Here is a 23794-nt window from a genome sequence, read left to right as displayed (position 1 = left end):
TATTTAGGTGACTTTTTGGTCCCCATGAATTGACCAATTCACGTGATTTATGGACGTGTTTTTCACGTTACTTTTGGCACGTGATATTTAGGTGACTTTTTGGTCCCCATAAACTGTCCAAAAGACGTGCTTTTTACGTTAATTTTGGCACGTAATATTTAAGCAATAATTATGCTTTATAATTACAATTATAAGTGTTTGGATTCGTGTAAAGAAAAAAGACTCATCGTCGAGGAAATATTTAATACGTATAAAAATACATGGTTTTATTAGTCAGTATATTAGTTCTTGACATAAAAATTTTTAATTTGTAACAAAAGCTGCACTTTTGTTAAAATATCCTCCTTATATCCAATAAGTAATAAGTACGAAGTCGTAGATCTGCAACTTACGAAGAGCACGCTTCAAACTTATATATCTATTCTTCCATAAAAGCACGCTTCAAACATAATCTAATGAATCAGTCGATATTTTCTCCTATAAGAGTACACATCAAACTTTATCTAATGAATCAGATTTAGCTGAAAAGAAACGAATAAAATCTTAAATAATAATATGATTATTTAATAATTATCTTAAATCACAAGCTTTTAAAACAAATCTTACTTTGAGAGTTGCTAACTACTTTTGGCAACAAGATTTTCTAGTGTGTTATTTGTTTTCTTTTATCTAAATCATTAAATAATTTTAAGAAAACAATACTACATACAGTGTAAAAAAATACTCTGGTTGCTAAAAAAGTAAATAAGTATTTAATAAAAAAAGATGTAACAAAAAAGTCGACAGATGATTAAAAAAAAAGAAGTACATAATAAAAAATACAAGTTTAAAAAAATATTTTTTATCTATATATATCTATATCTAATATCCATCTATAGATTTATCTATATCTATATCTATATAAAGTTAATAACTGATGGGCGTGATTAGAAAAAGACCTGTACTCACCTTATGTGATAACATCTGTGTACTATGTGATAACATGTAATTTGTTTTCTTTGTTTTCCATTTTCTTATAATTGCATCTGTTTCTGCATTAACTTGTTCATACATTAACTCACTAGATGCAAAGGTGACAGCCCACAAAGTTGCTTTAAATGAGTAATCTACAAAGTTTTGAACAGCATTAAATGTCATTTTAGAATGCACACAAAAATTAAAACAATTTATAAAAATGTAATAGTTATCACATAACCACAAAGCATTATAGTGGGGATTTTATATCATGATTTTCCTTATCCATGGTCAGATTTTCACCTTGAGGCTCCTTTTTCTGTGGAAACATTCACCACGGCTAAGGAGCCTCATCTACCCCTAATTATATATAATATATTAAGTATAAAACTAAAAATATGTATAATAAAGTATTGTCAAATTAGGTCACCAATAAACACAGAGTGCTGAAAATTCAACTCAGAATCAAGTTGCATTCTCCAACAAGATATGAATTAAATCAAATTCTTACTACAGAGTGCGATCACAAAAGAAGACAAAGAGAGGAAAAAGTGAAATTTCTCAAACTTTAAAAGTTAAAAGGTTATTGGGTCTTACTACAGAATGATATTCCTAGGCAATAACATAACAATACCATTGGGTCTTCCTAGTCAATAATATTTTATGCAGAACTTATCATTTGTCAAGTAGCTTAATAAATTTAATATTAAATAAGTTATAATAACTTATTTATTATCAAATTAATTACATTGACAAATTTGACAGTCTAAAATAATATACAATATGGTAGAAAAAAAAGTATACCTTGTAGTAGGGTTTGATCTTTTGCGTGTTGCAATATGAGAATTATCTGCCATAACGTTACACAATTTTGAACTAAGCTTTATAATATATTTATTAAACCTAAATTGATAAAACTTAGTTATAAGATAATATGTTTGGATAAAATATTATATATGTGACATTTTATTTTTGTCAAAAATGCATTGCGACGTTATAAGATATCTTACGCCCTACTTTTAAAATTAATTATTATAAAATTACAATGCAAAATAATTACATTATTATAAAAGTAAAATAAAAAGTAATTACAATAATGAATATATAAACTACATATTTCATGTAATCATTATATCTAAAATATCCGGAAAATATCCTGAAAAAATTCAAAATATTTCCCCCCTCATTTTCCCCTTAATTTTGCATTCAGCCAAGTTGTTTCTCAATTTTTTAAAAACTTTTCTTAATTTTTGTATGAATGATGACTAAAACAACATAAAAACAAATAGATGAATAATATATACTTGTTATATGTTGTAATATAAGTTGTATGTATGGAAAACTTTTTGGATATTTGGAAAAATATAAATTTCAGAAAAATATCTGGTATTCCGGGAATATCCCGAATAAGATAATCCCTGAAACTAAATTATAAAAAAATAGTAAATAAAATAAAGAATATCTTTCCAAGTTTCTAATCACAGGTTTTTATTATGAATAAAAAAAGTTCCAAAATACACAATATTTTGGCAATGTAACATTCACGTTTTAATCAAGTAAAATTGTCACCTGGACAAGGTCACCTAAAATATACATGATTGAAACATGAAGGAGGAAACAGGGTAAGAGCAGGCATCAAACTTTATCTAATGAATAAGTCGATATTTTCTCCAATAATAGCTCACAACACCAAATTTAGCTCAAAAGAAACAAATAAAAACTTAAATAATAATATGAATATTAAATAATCATCTTGAATCACAAATTTTTAACACAAATCTTACATGGTGAGTCACCAACTGTTTTGGCAACAAGATTTTCTGGTGTTGCTATTTCTTTGATTTAAATCATTAAACAATTTTTAAAAAAGCAATGCTATACTTGAGAGAAACTTGCTTTACATATTGGAAGGTCGTCAACATTGAAAGATAAGTAAAATGCAGTTTCAAATACAATAGCATCATAATTATCTTTTTGTGGGGAAAACATCGAACAAATCCTCGTGAATAACCTATTTTATATTGTACATAATAACAATAGTAATAAAAGTCATATATTATATATATATAATAATAATTTCATATAACTCGAATATATATATATAATAATCATATAATATTCAAATAATATAAAAAAAGGAAATAAATAAGTATTAACCTTTTTTAACAAGTAAAGCACGAGATCAAGATGTCATATATTATAAAAAGATAAAGTATTTAATAATAATATATACATATATCAATAATAAATAACATAACACATTTATTTATTGATATTATCTTGGATAAACTCTTTAACCTTGTTGATAAAAACCTAATAAAGAAAGAAAATCTATTTTGGGTTTTTATCTAAACGACTCTTGAGTAATAATGTATGCAGAAGTACTAGAGACATTATTATTGCTCAAGAATCAAGAATAAGTTCTGCTAGAACTTATAATTTGTCCATGTAGCTTACTTAATTTAATATTAATTCGTTATAACATAACTTATTTCGTACTAAATTAAGTAAGCAAAATGGACAAATTCGCCAGTCTAAAATATTATATCATAAAGTAGAAAAAAAGCATACCTTGTATTTGAGTTTAATCTTATTTGTGTGGCAAATAGGGACGGCAAATAGGGTACTAATTTATTTAACTTAATTTGATATAATTTAGATATTAGATATTACAACTTAAAATATATTGTTCTTTTTAGTTCTGTTTTAAATGCATAGCGTTAAAAGATATTATATAGACCAATTTTTTTTTTTTTTAATTATGATAATACTACAATAAAAATTAATTATATTATTATAGAAGTAAATAATTATAACTAATATAATGAATACAAAAACTATACTATAAAAAAATAATTAATATAATAAAAAATATTATTTCACATTTCTTATGCCAGTTTTTTTTGAGAATAAAAAAAGTTCCGAAAGACGAGATATTTTGGCACGTAACTTTCACGTGACTTTCACGTAAAATAGTAACTTGGACTAAGTCACCTAAAATACACGTGATTGAAACGTGAATAAAACGTTGCGTGCCTACTGGGAACGTTACTAGTTACTCCATTTAAATACGATGATGCTATTATATAACTTGTTACTAATATACTATTAACACTTAATATTTTTACTATATCAGTTGATATATAGTATGTTGCTGAATATATTCCACTGTCGAAACCAAAAATAGTTCTAACTGAATTTGGAGTTGTAAAATCAACTTTATAACCAGCCGCAATAGTTAAAGATGCTCTTAATGTATTATTATTTGCTCCAATTGTAATATTTGGAACTGTTGAACTTGCATCACCGTTTCCTATCATAATCAATTGGATATATTTATTTATATCATCAATTTCATACCATCCAACTGGAATGTTTATATCATTCCAAGTTGCAACTACAAGAAGAGCCGCATTGTAAAGTTGTTGTAATTTATCAATAAATTTATCATATGCCTTATCTGTGTGTTCAATATCAAAGAGTTCATCCCAATTTAAATCAGATAAAAGAGCATTAAAATTTTTCATGGATTTTTTATTTATATTTCGCGTATTTTTTTTAACTTTTTGTGCGTAGATGTTATCACATTTTTGTGAGATGAGAAATACAGGGAAGTGATCTGAAATGTCACATTTAAATATTCGGGTTTTGTGATTTATCCTCCTCCGGCTAATTGCCATATAGAGGCCACATACCCGAGCCAGCGAAGACAAGTTCAGCTCACTAATGAGCATCCTCACCAGCATCGCTGACCAAGAGTAAGTGAATTTAGGAAGAACGAAGTAAGTTTGAGTGAAAGTCAGAAGAAATGAGTTAGAAAGATAGCATAGAGAAAGCGGACAGATATTGCACAATATGTTAGATTGTGAAAATCAAACTATACACGTAATTGGCTTTAATGACGTGATTATAAATTATGACGTGATTATCAAACTATACACGTAATTGGCTTTAATGATGTGATTATGCACAATAACTTAGATTGTGCAAACTCAAATTATACACGTAACTGGATATAATGTCGCATTTAAATATTCCTGTTTTGATTTTTGATTTGAATTCATTAGTGATTATTTGATCTATAATCGTTGCGCTTTCTCTAGTTATTCTTGTGGGTTTATTAATTAGTGGAATATAGCTTTTCTGATATATGACGTTAAAGAAATTATTTATATTTGTATTTAAATGACGCATGTTTAGGTCAACCCTTAATATAAACAAAACGAAATCCGTTCTTTTTCATCCACTCGCCAAAAAGTGTTAACTACCCACAAATCTGCCTCAAACTTATATTGATCAAGCTGAAATAAAAAGAGGTTTAGTTACAAAATTCTTAGGTGTATTCCTTTACGAGATCATCACATGGAAACAACATATTAGTTATATTTGTCCAAAATTTCCCAAAGTATTGGAATCTTATAGTGTCTCAAAAATTATCCGATCAAACATTTATATGAATATTTTTCCTAAAAAAAGTGCTGTATTTTCGTAAATTTTTTGGTAAACTCAAGATTAATAAAAATAAAAGAACATGTTTTAAAATAGATTTTATTTATTTTAATGTAAAATATGAATCACAAAGTTTTCAGTCTTAAAATAAAGGAACTTAAGTCGTTTTTTTATTGTCAAAAAAATATTCGACCAAACACATTATTTGTTTCATAATTAATTACCATATAACAAAACAATTATTTTAGTACTTTGTTGGGCTTCCCTTTGCTTGGATTACAGCCTCTAGACATCAAGGCATTGATTCGACTATAGATTTTGTTTCTTCTGGTTAAATCTTTTCCCACGCTTCTTCAATTGCCACTTTGAGGTTATTACTTATGGAAAATGACCGATCTCCAATTTTTCGGTCTAAAATTTCCCACAAATATTCAATGAGATTAAGGTCCGGTGATTGTACAAGCCATTCCAAGATCCAACATTATTTTCAGCAAAACCCTCTTTGGTTATAGTGGCACTATGCTTGAAATCATTATCTTGCTTAAATGTAAAATCAGATCCTAGCCAAAGTTTTTGAGCAAATGACTTCAAATTTTGCTTTAATATGTTTCTGTATTGCACCTGATCCATTATAGTATCAATAAGTTGGAGTTTTCCGACACCCTTCCGAGCCATTGAACCCCATAACATTACGTTATCGCCACCATACTTGACAGTTTCTCTCACGCAGCTTGATTTGTAGGCTTCTTCGGCTTTTCTCCAACCTTTTTGGGCACCATCAGATGACTTTAAGTTGAATTTCGATTCGTCGCTCCGGAGGTTCTTTTTCCAGGAACTTAACGGCATGTTTTTGAACTACTTAGCAAACTCCAATCTTCTTTTCATGTGTTTCTTACTCAAATACGGTTTATTCCGCACAAGTCGTCCTTTCTCAATCAAATTATCCCATCAGACAATTTCTGATTGTCTGATGGGATAATTTGATTCCATAATTCTCTTCAGCTTGCTCAGCCAGTTTTCGAGCAGAAATAAAGCAATTTTTCTTGACTTGTATAATTAAGTTTCTATCAAAACTCTTAGTTTCAAAAGTCTTTTTTTTGCGACCCTGCCCTTCTTTTGTGACTGTTGTTCCGATCAAATTGAACTTCTTCATTATGTCGGATACTGTAGTATGAGGAATTCCAGTCTCTTGCTGCACCTGACGATAGGTTTTACCCTGATTGACTAGATCGACAGCTAAATTTCTCTGAGAAACGGTCCAGTGATGTTTACCTCCAACCATTTTACTTAAAAAAACAAGAAAACTTTTTTTATACTAGACTTTTTTTTTTACTACAAAAAAACAGTTTTTTTTATGCAATTTCATTAATTATATAAAAATTTGCTAAAATATTTCAACAAATTTCACATAAAATTAATTAAACTTACCTGAATATCGTTTGGTCGGATAATTTTTTTACAAGCCTATTCAATACTAAGTTTTTTTTAGGACAAATAATAAACCAACTGAAGCATAAATCAAAAAATGTGAACGCTAAATAACATACTATTCCAAATTAAATTAAAATGACAGACAAAGTAAGTATGGCTATTCATTGTTTTTAGCATAATTTCGGGCGTAAACATTTTTTTGGGAAAAACTTGTTTGTTCGGATAATTTTTTGAGACACTGTATAAAGCTTGAACAAATTTAAATAAAAAATGTTTAACGCAACTCTATTACTCATTAGTACACAGTTATATAAACTATGCAATTACTGTATGGGGAGCACAAGCAAAAGCAAGTGCTAACATTTTTACCGCCGTCAGAAACACGCTATCTGGTTATTTAATTTTGCAGATTGGTTTTCATATTCTAGAATCTATTTTATAGAAATGAGAATACTAAATGTATATGAACGAAATGTACTTAACGTCTTACGTTTTATTCATATGTGGAAAAATAATTTATGTCCATTAGCTTTGAAAGATCTATTTATTTTGAAACCCATAAACAAATACAACTTAAGAAATAATAATTTTGTAAATAAACCGTTTTGTAAAGCAAGAATTAATTAATTTTGCATTTCGTATCATGCACTATATCTCTGGAATAGAATTGTTTTACCTCGTTTTGATTTATTTATAACTTTTCCTGTTTTCACAAAGAAATTAAAAATCTTCATTCTTACGATTGCAAATATTTTCGAATGTTTTGATTGTAACTAACTGTAGTCATATAATATATAAAGAAATATTTAGATACTATGTGTATTATTATGTTATAATTAAACATGATATAATTATGATTATTACTAATTACGTTGTTTTTTAAGATGACATTTGTTTTGTTTTTTTATTAAAGGTTCTGGCGATAAGATCATTATGATCTTCTATCAAATTCTTTTTTTAGACTTTTAATTTATCAGTAAAAACATTAAAAAAAAAAAGATATCAAAAAAAAAATTTTTTGAACTAAAAATTCTAAAACTCCATGATTATGTAAAGTTTTACAATTGTATTTTTGTATTTACAATTTGTATTTTTGTATTTACCTAATTGTGTACAAAATAAACTACCAAACTCTTTTTTAAATTTTTTTATTAAAACAACTAAAACTCATAACCATCGCACCAGGAACACATAAAATTGTAAGCCATACTCTTCTTTTTTCAACACAATAAAATATGGTAAGTTTTCAATAAAACAATAATGCATTTCCCAACGGATCTTGTGTATTCCTGCATTAATAAAAAAGTCAAAAAAAAAAGTATTCCCTTGTTACGGATTATTTATTGTTTAACAGAATTCAATTTAAAAATATATTGTTGGAGTGTATTTCTTTAGAATTTCTTTCTGTACTGTATTTGTCTTTTGTATATCACTTCTTTAACGTACGAATGGTTTGATTTTTGCTTTATCTATTATTTATATTATATTTATTTATTGTGTTATTATTACTAGATTTTATGTTATTAATATATTTAATTATTATCTATGATATGTACATACAATTTATATTGTATTATAATTATTCTTATTATTATTATTACTTCTATTATTATTGTTATTTTGTTATTTGTATTATTAGTATAATTATTACTAATATCATTGTTATTTGTTTAACAATTTTTTTTTTAACTTTTTTTATTTATTTATTATTTTTTGTATTTTTTCGAGAATTTTATATTTTTTAGGTTTGTAACTATATGTGACACCTAACAAATTCTGTTAATTTACGATGAACATTTGTAAGTTTATATTGATATGATTAAATAAAAAAAATAAAATAAAATAAAAAAGTTGCATTTCGATCTTTTGGTTCAATTTGTTTTACAACTTATCTAAATATATAAAATAAATCATATTATAGTTCTCCTTAATGTATGATATTCAAATTTGAAAGTTAAAGAACTTTAATAAAACATGATGAAATTTTGTTTAAGAATGAGTTTATAGTAAAAGCTCAATTAAAAAATAACCAAAAGTTTTTGTGTTATAGCGGAACCTGTAGTACATTTGACCACTATTTGATTTCAGGCGTTTTTTTGTACGGCGTAGTCTATTTAATAAATTTAAACTTTTTAAACTTTGTTCTCATGTTTTGCGCAAAATTTATACTTAAGACTATTTTCTTATTTGACTAATAACAATTATTTTCCTGCGTTTTAAAAAAGAAGTCAAATTGGTCAAAGGTACAACACGTACGTTGTACTTTTGACTGATGCGTGTTGTTTTTTTGACCAAAATGTCGTTATTAACAAATTATTCAATGTTTGAACCTTTTTAATATTTTAGTTTGTTGTATATTAAAAAGAAATTTCTGACCTACCTCATGTCAATAAAAAAAACTTATCTAACTATTTTGGAAGCAATCCTAATTGTCTATAAAAAAAATTAGATTAATCAATTCTTACAATCTTGCAAAGACTTGTGTATCGAAATAACGATACTCAGTCATATTACTAATACTAATATTAGTAATTTTGTTAATGAAATCAATTATTTTAAATATTTTGATACAGTTTGTCAATATTTTGATCACATATTTTCTTTAATTAGATGCTACTTACGTAGGAGTGATAATGATTAAGGTTCAAAACTTTGGATGCGATTTAATTGAACAAAATATGTTTCCTAATATATATTATTATTGTATTATTTTAAATAAAAAGAGAACAAACATATATTTCTATAACTTTTACTAGCTGGTGGTATATATTCATTTACATATGATCATAATGCTTTTTAGAGGAAATATTTTAATTGTGTCTACAGAAAATACAATAATAAAAGTGTATAATATATTGTTTATTACAAGAGGGCAGATCAACATCAAACATAAGATACTGACGTTTAGATGAACCTTTCTTGGTGATGGAAGTTTCATAATAATATAAGTTCCACATCATAAATATTGACATCGTCTCGTATAAATTTTTTTCTAAACTCTCGTGATTTCTTATAGTACTTAATTTTGTAAACTATATCAACAGCTTCTATAACTTCTGATAGTTAAAGTCTAGAGTATTTCATCGCGGCCAACTTGATAATTAAAAATTTTCTAGAAACAATTTTACTTTCATCATCAAGTATTTTTACTAAAAAATTGATTTCATCAGAACTTTTATCACTTAAACACTTGTCAGACTGACTAAAAATAAGTTTTGTCTTTTTTTTTCCGAAGAGGACTTTTTCCATTGTTGTTTATGAGATTTTGAATCTAGAATAATTTTAATTTCAGATGTATTAGTTAAAATACGCGATTTTTCTTTACACCTTTTTGTAGTAGTTGCTTTTATTAACTTGGTTTTGGGGTGACTGTGTATTCTTTAAGGTGAAACAATTTATGATGTTGATGGTAAACTCACGAGAGCCGTTTCCCCTAACACAATAAACGATGTTGATGGTAAACTAATGGATGCAGTTTTAACATCAATATTATCATTAGAAATACCAGTTTTCGTATTCATTATTGACCTATCCCTAATATTTGTAGTTAAAAAGTCAATATCACTAAAATTATTTTTAGTTATGTTCCTATTTTTATTTTGCCTTTTGGGGCTAGAATTTTTAGTGGTAGGTGGATTGTGATAATTCCTGTTTCATCACAGTTCTAAATGTTTGATTATTCAAAATGATAACGTTTTAAAACACTTTTTTTAAATTTTACATACAATTTTTACTGTTTTTGTATTGAATGCAGAAGATCTATCAAGAGTTGTAAACTATGGTTTACATAGAGATAACTTATTATTATATCTTTTGGGAAAATCTTGCAGCCATTGTTTAAAAGCACATTTATTTTTCATCCATTAAATTTCAATTTTTTTATGATTTGCTAATGCAAAGGATCTGATCTGCTTTAATGTAAGTTCGTTATGCATAATTGCAGCATCCGCCAAGTGGATTACCAAAATTAACTCTTCTTCAGTTGAGAATATTTTTTTGGTTGTGTTTGTGAATATTCTTCCAGATTTTTAAACTGCTTCAATTATCAAAGTTGATTTTTTTAATGTAAGAATGTCTTGTAGCTTCAATTAAATTCATTATTTGTTTCAGCGCAAAATTCACTGCATTAAACATATCCGTTTTGCAAGTTTAAAATATATTAACAGAATTAATTAACTATTTTTATGCTTTTAATTCCCTTGAGAGTTGAGTAGAGATCAAGTATTGAGTAGAGATCAAGTGAACTTGATTATAATATATTATTTATTATTACTTGATTATATTATATTATATGATAATATTAATATAGTTGTCTGACTAACTTAACTAACTAAATAGATTATTCCAAGTCCAAGAATAAATTGTGAATTGCATAAAAACTCAATGAAGTTATTTCATTTCTATAATACTAGAAACAATATTGCATGTAAGAGCTATAAACCTCAGCCACCTGATAAACTTGATAACTAATTTCATAAATTTGGCCTAAAGTTCGCAAATAATCGAGAAAACAGCTTTTTCCGGTCAAAGGTACAACATCCTAGTCTGGTCACAGGTACACAAGATAAGTTTCTTTAACAATTATTGTTAAAGAATCCTCTAAACTTTTCCATAATAAAAAAAGATGTCGGGTAATTTTTATAATGTTTAATCTTATTCAAACAACAATTTATGACGGTTTTAATATCGAAATAAGATTAATCCAAATATTTACTTTTTAAGAGCATAAAATTATAATTTATCATGGATCGATACATTCCATCCTAAGTATGATCTTTTTGCGGTAAAAAAAGCTGTCATGGACTATTATTTCAAATGACACTTCGCGTTTTTTTGAAATAGTAAATCAACAGGGCGGAGTGAAGGTACAACAAGATCAAAGATTCAACAGGGACCCCTATATTAGATATTCATCATCCTACAAACACGTTTGTATAACAAAAATTTAAAGTACCATGTTTCACAACTACATAGCGTTATCTACTAGTTTTAATGAAAAGTATAATATCACCCGTGTTGTCAATTTCAAAATAATTATGCATCTTAACGTCGTAAAACAAATTGAACCTAATTATATAGTTTTTTTTCTTCCAGATGAAACATTTTCTGCATGTTAGAGCGCATTTTTAATGTCCTTGTAACTAAAGCCTTTCTTTTGAAAAACTGATAAATGTTGATTTGACCAACATTACCCCACTCTATCCTAATCTCTTTTTGATATATAACTTTTATAAATATAATTTTTAAGTTGATTTTTAAAGATCGAAAAAGTATTGTATGTATCAAAATTAGGTGTAACAATTTTATTAAAGAGATATGGTGCTCGAAATGTATTGCAAAATTTGTTAAACTTTATTCTAAAAATTAGTTCATATAAAAAATTGTTATTTCTAAGTGTCTATTTATTAATTGGATTTAGATAAAAACTATCTTTAAAGATGGGTAAAGTTAAATCGTTTTTCCACATCTATATGAAGAATAAAGTTTTATAAATATTGAGTTTGTAAATGTTAAGTATTTAGTTTAATATACATATACAATTTTTGTTTCATTTTCGATTATTTTTTAAGGCATTTGTTACACCAAGAACACGTTACTCCCTTGCCGTAAGAATTATGTCACGAATAGGGAAGTTTGCGATATAAGAGTTTAAAAAAATATATATATCTCAGGTACTATTATCTTTGAATTTAATATCGCTCCAGAATTTATGCGAAATTCGCATCTTGAACGGCCTTAGCGGCCGTGGCGCAGTGGTTAGAGCGCTTGCTTTATAAGCAGGAGATTCAGGTTCGAAACATATTTTTGCGTCACGGTAAGGAAGGAGGCGTAAACTTCCTGTTTAAATGCACTTCCGTGGTGCTCTGTGACAAGACCGTTAGGTCTTCTTGGGGTACCTAAATAACAAAATAAAAATAAAACGATTTCAAGTTACTCCTGTTGTAACAGGCTTTTTTATTTTTGTCTTACCCTGTAAATTTAATTTATAATTTGCATTTATACAAAAAAAAAAAAAAACTTTTTTTTAAGCAGCAAAAAAATTGTTAGAATGTTATTAAGAAAGATTTGCATTTGCAATTCTTGTATAATAATGTTTTGTGAAATTTGTATATCTTAAAGGTTTATTTATTATAGGTATTGTTCCTGTTTCAACTAAATTGCTGTAAAAAATTTTTATGTTTTGGTTTTTATCATACTCAAAACAGTCCTTATTGAAGCCTATGTAATATTTTTTCCTTTCTTGATTAATTTCTATTAAGTCATGTTTTAAAAAATTGCTTAAATGTTTTGTTCCAGTAGGAGGTCAATAACAACAGCTTAGTACAATGTTTTTAGATTTTTTGTTTATAATCTCTTGATTATTATCAGATACTCATATCGCATCTAATATTATAAAGGATACTTTTTTTTTATATAAAAAACTTCCTCCTTGTTTGATAATGTTACGTTTTAAAAAAACTATATTAAAACCTGGAAGATGGAGATTAGAATTAAAATCAAAAATTTCTTTTCATCATCACGTTTCAATCATCACGTTTTCGTAACGCAAATTATGTTAAAATTTTTTTTTCTGTTTCGCATAAGTTATAATAAATTTAAAAAACTTTCAAAGTTTTTCTAACATTTTGTCCATATTTTTGTTAGAAAATGTATTTTTTTTTACTTAATTTAAAAACTTGATGATGCGAATTATCGTTGATTTACCTAATTCCGAACAGCTTTAGTTCACTTATTATTACATGTATTATTTGTGGACTTTTTTATAAGAAAAACTAATTTTTTAATTTGAAGGCAAGAGTAATAAGAATATGAAAAAATATTTTTAAAATATATATTGAAACCATGAGATTTTTCAATTGCACGTAAAACACTTTTTAAAACCTTGAAACACCAACAATAACAAAACCGACTAAAAGAAAAAAGTCAAATTAAATTGCATACTGTTTAATGTAGAATTGTAAGAATTTACCTGGTAAAAGAAGTCAAAAATTAGCAATACTTCGTGAGCTATTTAAAAACAGTACTTTTCTGCATAGTTTAAACGTTTCCCAAATTCCGTACAGATTTTGGAATGCATTTTATTTTTTGCATAAGTTGGCGTTTTTACATGCAAGTAATTAATAACAATTTTTAACAATAGTATTTAAAGGACATTAACTTAAAAAATAATGAACTCTTCTAACCCTAATAATCCTAACCCTAACTTATTTAAAGAATTTCTAAACGTCTTGTTTATCTTAACGTTTATTAAAAAAAAAAATGTCAAAAATTTAAAAAAATGAAGATCGCGAAAGAAAAATTAAACTTTGTGTTGAGGCTATCAATAACAATAAGATGTCATATTTAGAAGCTGCTTTATGCTATAACATTCCTAAAACAATTATTTTTTGTAGGTTTAAAGGAACAAATGGAGCTGCTGGTTTTGGTAGGCCCACAGCAATAAGCCAAGTAACGGAGAGGCTTATAGTTAAACTTGTATAGTTTATGAGTGACATTGGCTTCAGCTTAAAACGAAAGGATATCTTAACCGAGGTCGAAAACTATTTGAAGGAATCTAAACTCGAAAGTGGTGCAATAGTTTCATAAGAAAACATGCCAAAAACATCTATGAAAGAAAGGTTACTAACGTGCGAGCTGTAATAGCGATGTCTTCGCAAACGGCAATTATTGATGAATGATTTAGCCAAGTTGATGCTGTTTATCGAGAGCATAATTTAACTGAGCTGTTTCGTGTCTTTAGCTTTGATGACAGTGGAATAAAATTCGATCAAGGTAAAGTCAATATTGAATGGTACAAGTTTACTTGGTTCTTATGCAAGCTTAAGTAACTAGCAGTTTCCAGCCATGCTTAAAGACCTTTTTGAAAATATAGGTTTTAAAGCGGGATATGCAAGTCTACCGATTCACAAGTTTCACTAGATAAGTGTTATCTAAATAAATTAAAAAAACTTTATGAATAGACTTTCAACAAAAGAAGTATTGCTTAAAGAACTAGATAGCATCAAAAACGCCGTTTGACAAGCATCTTTTGATATTAATAAATCAGTGCTCAGTGTGCTTAGAGATAGATTGAAGCCTCTTTCCGTTAGTAAAGAAAAGGGAAAAATAATTAAAAGAGCAACAATTTATAACTAAACTATCTGCAATAGCTTAGGACAAAGCCACACAAGTTGCTAAAAAAAGAAAACTAGATGAATAAGAAGCCAGAAAAGTTATTAGAGAAAAAAAAAATAGACTCAGCAAATCTCAAAATACAAAAGTTTATAAAAAAAGAAGAAAAAGAGCTTTTAAAACTTAAAAAACATCGAAAACCTCGAAAACGAGAAATATATTGAAACAACACGTCAAAATGTCGAGTGTCTTGCTGCCGGAAGCCTTTTGAACAAAGCTAAAAGCAGCAAATGAGTTGCATGTGAAAAGTGATTTAACGGGTGATACGGAAGTTATCGTACAAATCCTAATTTCATTATTTGAGCATAATAATTAGTTTTTGTGGTTTTATGTGCAGGCATAAACGTTCTATAAAATATAAACTTTATTATTTGAAACACAATTATTTAAAATGAGGTTAAATGCAGCTGAACGAGAATCTTTTCGAAAGCGACTAAAAATATTTTTTGTAAATAAACCTAATATAAAAAAAAAAATCGTAAGTCATTTTGAAAAGGAAGGATTTGCTCGAAGTACAATATATGATAACCTAAAAAGACTTGAAACTGTTCAATCGTTTTCTGATAGAAAGCACCCTGGTCGTCCGACATCCTGGACTAGAGAAAAGAAAGCCGAATTAACGAGACTTGTCAACAATCGAAAAGGGGTCAGTCAGAGAAAAATAGGTATTAAATTCGGTGTAAATCAATCGACAATTGGTCGTCAGTTAAAAAAAATGAATATTAAATATAGAAAACGTGAAAAGACTCCAAAATACACTATACAACAACAGATAAAGGCAAAGAAAAGAAGCAGGAAACTAGTTAACCAACTCTATAACACAAAATCGCTTCTAGTCATCGATGACGAAAAATACTTTTGTTTTGCAGGGGACAACATGCCTGGAAATTCTGGATACTACACAAGCAACAAAAAGACATGCCCAGAAAGTGTTCGTTTTATAGGAAAAGAGAAATTTCCAAAAAAATTATTGATGTGGATAGCCATATCTGACCGTGGTATGTCCGCGCTATTGTTTCGCACTTCCAAGGCTGTAGCGATCAATTCATCAATCTATATTAATGAATGTTTAGAAAAACGACTTCTTCCATTTATTCACAAGTATCATGGAAACTTTAACTATTTATTTTGGCCAGATTTAGGAAGTTCTCATTATTCTAAGATTCTCTAAATTGGATGGACCAATATGTCAATTACGTTGATAAAGAATCCAATCCCCAAATGTGCCTCAAGCACAACCAATTAAAAATTTTTTGGGGACATTTGGCACAGAAGGTTTACGAGGGAGATTGGCAAGCTTCAACAGAGCAAGTTTTGATTGATCGCATTAAACTAAAACTACAAGAAATTGATTTAAACTTTTTACAGTCGCATATGAAAGGCGTCAGAGCAAAATTTAGATTAATTGCAGATGGTGGTGTTTTTTCATATAAAAGATAATATATTTTTATTAAAAGATAAACGCTTTATTTAAAAAAAAATATAATAGTAGTTTGTTTTTTTTATTTATATTGACGTTTTTATTTTGTCCGATAACTTCCACATCACCCGTTAATTGGTCGTGTATTCCGTGTTTTATCAATTATCACGAAACAATTAAATTCGCGTGCAAGGAGTGTGAATAACTTTTATTCATTTTATTTTTTGTAGCTTCATGTTTAGAACAATGTTTTTTGAATACTACAACTTTTTCATTATAGTTTTTTTTAATTATCAAATCAGTAAAGTACAGCTAAGATTGCCACCTCCAAATGAATAAGTATTCATTAACCATTAATGGAGGAGCATTTGCTAAGGCTGCAACCAAGCTGATACTATTAACTGAGATTTCTGCTGCTTAATAGTGGTTAACTGACAGAAACAGACAATGACAGTGAAGGTTTTTTTTAAACTGATTACAAAATTAAAAAAAAAGACAGAATGTTATACCCTTACATTAAAGTATAAAAGTAATTTTAAAAATCTTTTTGCTTAACTCTAAGTTAGAAGTCTATGCTGGTATAAATTATTTACTATTTTAAATTAAGTGCTATTTTTTGGGAATTAATATGTACTTTTGGAATTAGAAATACGCGTTCCTAGCTCTGAACAAAAACTTAACTTTTTAAAATTAAAAATTATCAAAATTTTAACTATAAATATACTTGTTGCTTAAGATGGCTCGATTCAGTTAAGGTTCCAGTTTATTTATTAAAAAAATTAATTTGAAATTCAAAAAACAAGCGGAGTTATTCAACTTTAAGTGCGATTTTGCTCGGAATCAGGGAAATCTACAGTATCTACTTAGCAAGATGTGAGAATTAGTTGGTATCATCTGCAATAATTTTTTGGTATCATCTGCAATTAGTTGGTATCATCTGCAAATTAGTTGGTATCATCTGCAAACATGATCGTTAACAGATTTAAAGCTTTATAAAAGTCATTTAGGTAAATCAAGAACAAAAAAGGATATTTCTAACAAATTATTTTTAGACTTTAAAGCCAACTTTTTAGTGAGATCAAAAATTCTTTCGGGCAAGGAGAAAAAATGCCGCCTCAAATTCAATTATTTTTTTAATGTTTAGTTTGATTCAAATTTTGATAAACCTACTTAAAGCACATCTAAAATCAACTTTAAATCATGTTTTGTGGTTGAAAGTCATTGAAAAAACTACCAGGCATTAGTTTTTTTAATAATGTTAAAATTAGACACACTTAAACAAAATTTATTTTTCTAGCTTTCAATGATGCAAAGTTATCAATAATTTCATTGTAACACAGAGATTTTGCCAGGGGGTTTTCAATTGACAAAATGGCAAGATTAGTCAAACGTTCTTGACCCATGGAGGATCTTAGATAAATTTTCAAAAGCTTAAGTTTGCTAAAGCTACGTTCACATGATGCCACAGTGATATTTTTGACAAAGTTTATCTCCACATTTCTTCAGATCTTCAACTGACATACTTGCAAGAGAGTTACCTTTTAGAAACTCAAAGTCTGATGAAATCTTAGCCATTTCAAATCTCCAGTGTAATTGTGTAATTATACTGTCAAAGACTATATTACAATTAATTTCAAAATCTTTTTCTGGAGGTATGTGTGAACTTTCTTCCCTTGTTTCATCATCAAACATCCTTTTTTTTCGTTTTCTTTTGATTGGAAAGCTAGCTTCAATGTCAAGATCTTTTGATATTACTTCAGCTTTTTTCATGCTATTATGAATGCCCCTGTCTCGAAGGTTTTGTATAGAAGCAATCAGACCAGCAATTTTTTTTGATGCAATATCAATTGTCATATTTTATGATTGTAGGCTGCGATTCTCTCTGTCAATTAATGTAAGTATCATGTTCCAAAGGTCAAGCCAGCAAAGAAACTCAAAATCAACTTGAATCAAAATCTCTCTAGCTCCGGACCTTGTTTCAGCATTTAGCAGAGAATCATTACTAATTTCTTGTAAAACAAATTTTTTTACAAGAAATTAGTAATATTTCTCTGCTAAATAAAAACTAAAAAAATTGCAAACATTTGTGATTTGATTATTTAGTGAATGGATAGCCTCCTTTTTGGCAGACTAGCGTGTTTCACTTTGACTTTTTAGGGTGACTTCAAGTGTTTTCATCAGTTTGTCCCATCTGGTAGTAGAACTTGAGAAGAAATTGAATATTTTTTGAACCTTTTCAAAAAATGTAATCATAAATGGGGAAACTTCTGCTGAATGGACTCCAACAAGATTTAGAGTGTGAGCTGCGCAAGGCACATACCCTGCTAAAACATTTTTTGCAGTTATTTGGGCTTGAACACCAGAATATTTTCCAGACATGTTGGCTCCATTGTCATAACCCTGACCTCGGCAATCTTCGATGTCTAATTCATCTTTATTTAAGCTGAATAATTTTTCTGAAGCAAGACCAACCCCGGTTTTTTGATGAGACTCAATGAAATCCAGAAAACTCTCTTCAATAGAACATTCTCCATCAATGACACAAACAAATCGGATTATTTCTGACATTTGTTCTTTGTGAGGGAGATCAGGAGTGCAATCAAATAAAATTGAATAATATTTGACTTTTTTAATTCTCGTGACTCTCGCTTTTCACCTTTCTGACAAGAAGTTCAATTAGATCATTCTGAATTTGTGGGGAAAAGTAACTAACAGATTTCTGCTTAAAATTAACATTCGTTATGTGTTCTGCTTAAGGATGATGATAGCGTGCTATTAGTTCAATTGTGTTGAGAAAGATTCCACTGTTTGGCTTACCAATAATATTGGAACTGCCTTGAAAAGCCAAGTTGTTCTTAGCGCAGAACATAATTGAATCTACATCAACTTTTAGAATATTTCGCCACTTTTCTTTTTCAGCTTGGATGGCATTTTGAATGTCCTTGTCTAAAGATCTTCCCTCTCTCAGATTTTTTTCCATTTCTTTCCATGAAGTGAAACACTTTCTATGTTCACTGCTATTCTCGTGTTCAGAGATTCGAGGGTTTAGTTGTTTCCATTCTGAAAAACCTTTTGATGTATCTGCAAACTTGCCTGTCTTTGTGTTTGAAAAAAAGATACATGGAAAGCAAAACAAAGAATTTTTTGATGCACTATATAACAACCATTGACGATTAACTTTTTCCCCATTAGGAAGATTTTTTTCAAACCAACTAGTACTGAAATGTCTGTTTTCTGATGATGTTGATGTGGTAGGATAGACTTCTCTCTTTTCTTGTTTAGCACCATGTTCAACCAAAGAACATCTTAGACTGTCATTAATTTTGGGCCAAGTTGGTGGATCATCAAACTTGAATTCTAACAGATTTGTTGTAACTGCATTTTGGTTGACTTCATTGTTTTGCAGTAACTGTTCATCATCACAATGAAAAAAAAACTGGACTTTTTTGCGCTGTAAAAATAAAAATAAACTATATCAACATTTTTTCCATTTTAATATTGCAAATGACATGGCTTAGTTTGCTAAGTTTTTAAATTAAATTTATTTGTGATTTTGACTTAAAAAATCCATCAAAAAAATATTTTTACCTGGTTGTTCTGTTTGATCTTCGCTTTTTTTAATCTATTTTGCAAACACCTTTTGTAATTTTTTGTCACTTACAAGTCGTAGCTTTTTTAACTTTTTGAAAGCTGAACCAGATAGCTTTATTCCTTTTTTTGATGGCGACTTATTAGATTTTAAAACTTTTATTTCAAAATATTTTACTTTTCTTGACAAAGAAAGAGTGAAAGTTTCTGTGTGCGACTAGGCGCAATCAATAAATACAAATGCAATTATTGTGCCTCGATTCCTTTTTTAAAAGTTCTTAAGTCAAAAAAACTGCGAGTTAAAATTATTTTCATTAAAAAATTGCAAATCTGGGTCGTAAAAGTCATTAAGTAAAACATTCTTTGTAGTTTTGAAAACATTAAAGTGTTGCGTTCCAAAATCTATTGTTTGTTTAACCATTAGTAAGAGTAATTAATTCTTACGCTTAAAAAAAAAAAGTTAAGTTAATTTTTAAATTCGCGACAATTAACTTAGTTATATTTAGTCGTTGCATTTATTTGCGCAGTTTTTTCACTTCTTCGCATAGTTTCTTTCTCTCTTCCATAGTTTCTTTAGCGATATCTTCGCTAATATATATTCCACTGCCTTTCAGATTTTGTTTTAATTATTTAATTTTTTTTAAATTAATGTTTTAATTTCACATTGGAAATTATTTTAACTTGCATGAAGGTGCAAAAAAAATTATGAGGCGTGTCCAAAGATTTTGAAACGCAAATTAAAATTATTTTGGTTTTGAGGCGTCTTTAAAACATTTCATATATTAAAAAATGTTTATTAAATTTTGAAATTTGCAGCCTTGCCAATTTGCCGCCCATGGCTGTGGCCTCGTTCGCCACCCCTTCACTACGGCTCTGATATTTGATTTCCCAACACAATTAAAAGAAAAAGTACTTATCCCTGAAAACCACCGAAAAACAAACAAAGTATTATTTCAAATAATATCACCAATGATTCAATACATTAGGTCTAACGTAACTAATCTTTTTGCAACGGCGTACGATTTAAAACTTTTTAGTTTACTTTTTGTTACATATAATACCTATATACTTTTATTTTTTATTTTTATTAATATATATTTTTACGAACAATAACGTTGACAGTTATATCATTAGTGTTTACTCAATAGTGTTAACTCAATAGTGTTAACTCAATTAGTGTTAACTCAATAATGCGGTAGTGGTGTAGTGGTAAGAGCGCTTACTTTGTAAGCGAGAGGTTCGGAGTTCGACTCTCACCATGTCCCTGAAAGTACCGCGCTCAACTTAGTTTCTCCGCAAGGTTCGTATTTCGGAGTTGAAGAGTTGAGAGAGGGTTGCACCACGAATAGCAACTAAAAAAAAAAAAACACAAACAAAACACACAAAAAAAATGAGTAGCCTCCTCGAATGTAGTGGTCCCCCTCGGGCCTTGGGGAGGTGAATAATTAAAAAAAAAAAAAAAAAAAATGTAAAGTCAATATCACCTCAATATCAATATCAACTCAATAATGTAAAGTCAATGTAAAGTCAATAATATCACCAATGATTCAATACAGTAAATCTAATGTAACTACTTTACAATGGCATACCTTACAATTAATTTTACAATGGCATATATTGATTTAAATATTTGAGTTTACTTTTTGTGACATATATAACACCTTTATAATTTTAGGAACAATGTGTTAAAAATTGTCATATCAATCCTAACACCAATGGTAAATGGTATAGTGGTGATTTTGATGAAAATGAAATGGTAACACCAGAAAATAGTAAAAAGTTTTTAAAACTAACTACACGTAAACTTGCTGCTAAACAAAAGACAATTAAAATGCTTCAGCAATCCAATCGTTGTTTAATAAAAAGGATTAAAAACTTACATTCATTCCTTTGTCATCTTTAAAAGTCAAATTAAAAAAGTATGATTTCTGAAGAAATATCAACTACACTGATATCATGATATAAATTTTTATTTAGAGTAGTTGATAAACATACTTATATTTGTGACTTTTTAATTTTATTTTTTTATTTAATTATTTTAAATATTTGTTGTTTATTTAAGTTATATCTTTGGGATTATTTTGTTTTTGTCAACCTACTGTTGAAATATGGTTTTAATTTAGTAAGCTTTTATGATTAAAAACTTACTACATTAATCATTAGATAACAGTTAGAGAAATATTTAGTTCATCACAATTACGGTAAGAGTAGCGATGAGTTAATTATTGTATTTGTCGTAACAGTAATAATTATTGTTATGGTTGTAATGCTATTTTGATAATTTGTTGTATGACTCTTCTTTTAATTGTAACTATTTTTACAAGTGCGTGTGTTTGGGTTGTTGTGTATCATTTACATAAAATCTCTTTGGCTTTTTACTATGTTATTATCTACTTCTTGACGCCTCAATCAATAATGCCCCATTTTACTTGATTGGGTTATCATTACATATCATACATTAATTTCTTTAATCTATTTAATTACAGAGAACTATGTCTGAGTCTACAAAACAGTTATTTTGTTGGATTTACTCATTTAATAATGCACTTTCTCATTCACAAAGCATACAAAAATGGTATGAAAGTGTTAACTGTTCCCCTGGATTTAGTAATATAGTAATAGTAGTGTTAACAGCGAGTGAGTTAAAAACTCACTTTGACAGATTTTAATAATATACAACAGTTCAATTCATAAAATTTAAACAAAATTAGTTTTTAAATTAATTTTTGATGCTAAATGTACCTTTAACTTTTTGTCTTTTTTTCGACAATGTTGTTAAATTTAGTGTAAACGGTATTGGTACTGCAGACTTCATATGTTCTTTGTAATCCTTGTCATTCTGTGCTGCACTTTTTCTAATATTTCAATGTCAACTTTGTAGTTTGGTGATCAAATTGTTACTGCAAATTCAATCAGAGGTCTAACAAAAGTTGTGTATAATAGCTTGACAAGATGCTAATCAGAATGGACAAAGGTGTTTTTTATCCCCATTATTGCATTTGCTTTTGATTAACATGTTAGGATGTGTTTCTTCCATTTCAATGATGTATCAAAATTTGGTATCATCTGCATATATTTTAACAGTGCTTTTGATTTTCTCAGGTATGTCATTGATGTATGCTACAAAAAAAAATGACCTTAGAATGGATCTCTGTTTAACACAACTTACTACGTTGCTCAATGTTGCGCTGAATCACCTTAAACCAGTCATTGTATTCGATTATTCAAAAACGCATTAATCCAGCTTAAAAATTTTCCTTTTATTCTATATGCATTCAACTTTAACATAAGTCGCTTGTGTGGCTTAGTATCAAATTCCGTTGCAAAATCCAGCATTATAACAGCCACAGGTATATTTTTTGATAAATTGTGTGTAATAAAATTGGGAGTCTTTCAAAGATTTGTGGTACATGATTTCTGTTTTACCAAACAATGTTGGCATTTTGTGATCAGATTACAGTTGTAAAAAAAATTTTGAATTTTATTTCTTATAACTCCTTTGAATATTTAGCATGCTATTGACGTTATTGACACAGATCTGTAGTTCGATGCATTTAACTTACATCCATTTTTGAAAAATGGTGTCACATTTGCAGCACGCCACTGTAGAGGCATTTAGTAAAGAAGCTTTAGTTACTCTTCATAGCAAAGTAAAAGAGGCTCAAAAAATTGGTCAACATGTTGTGTTTTCATTGATGTTAGATAAGATGGCCATGAAAAAAAATTAAATAGACAGGCCATAAATTTTCTGGTTATAATAATTTTGGTGCTGATATTAAC

At 28.2% G+C, this 23794-nt stretch overlaps 2 protein-coding genes and 1 long non-coding RNA gene across 4 annotated transcripts; all 3 read right to left on the bottom strand.

The window, feature by feature from the left end:
• Positions 1 to 229: 229 nt before the first annotated feature.
• Positions 230 to 2726, bottom strand: LOC136077141 (uncharacterized). 2 transcript variants are annotated; one of them, XR_010636859.1, is made up of 5 exons: positions 2524 to 2726; positions 1759 to 2378; positions 949 to 1106; positions 607 to 669; positions 230 to 521 (listed from the first exon to the last, which is right to left on the bottom strand). It is a non-coding gene; the product is annotated as an uncharacterized LOC136077141 (long non-coding RNA). The 2 variants fall into 2 exon arrangements; XR_010636860.1 differs by having other exon boundaries at positions 230 to 477.
• Positions 2727 to 6343: 3617 nt separating this feature from the next.
• Positions 6344 to 6685, bottom strand: LOC136076266 (uncharacterized). The gene has a single exon (XM_065789740.1). The coding sequence runs from the start codon at positions 6683 to 6685 to the stop codon at positions 6344 to 6346; it is 342 nt and encodes a 113-aa protein (XP_065645812.1).
• A 12493-nt stretch (positions 6686 to 19178) lies between these two features.
• On the bottom strand, positions 19179 to 23583 carry LOC136076265 (zinc finger MYM-type protein 5-like). The gene is made up of 2 exons (XM_065789739.1): positions 23578 to 23583; positions 19179 to 19877 (listed from the first exon to the last, which is right to left on the bottom strand). The coding sequence occupies exons 1-2, from the start codon at positions 23581 to 23583 to the stop codon at positions 19179 to 19181; spliced, it is 705 nt and encodes a 234-aa protein (XP_065645811.1).
• Positions 23584 to 23794: the final 211 nt, after the last annotated feature.

The sequence above is a fragment of the Hydra vulgaris genome, chromosome 02 (genome assembly GCF_038396675.1).
Source record: "Hydra vulgaris chromosome 02, alternate assembly HydraT2T_AEP".
Taxonomy (NCBI): domain Eukaryota; kingdom Metazoa; phylum Cnidaria; class Hydrozoa; order Anthoathecata; family Hydridae; genus Hydra; species Hydra vulgaris.
The sequence above is the reverse complement of the archived record's forward strand: the minus strand, read 5'-3'. Positions and strand labels throughout refer to the sequence as shown.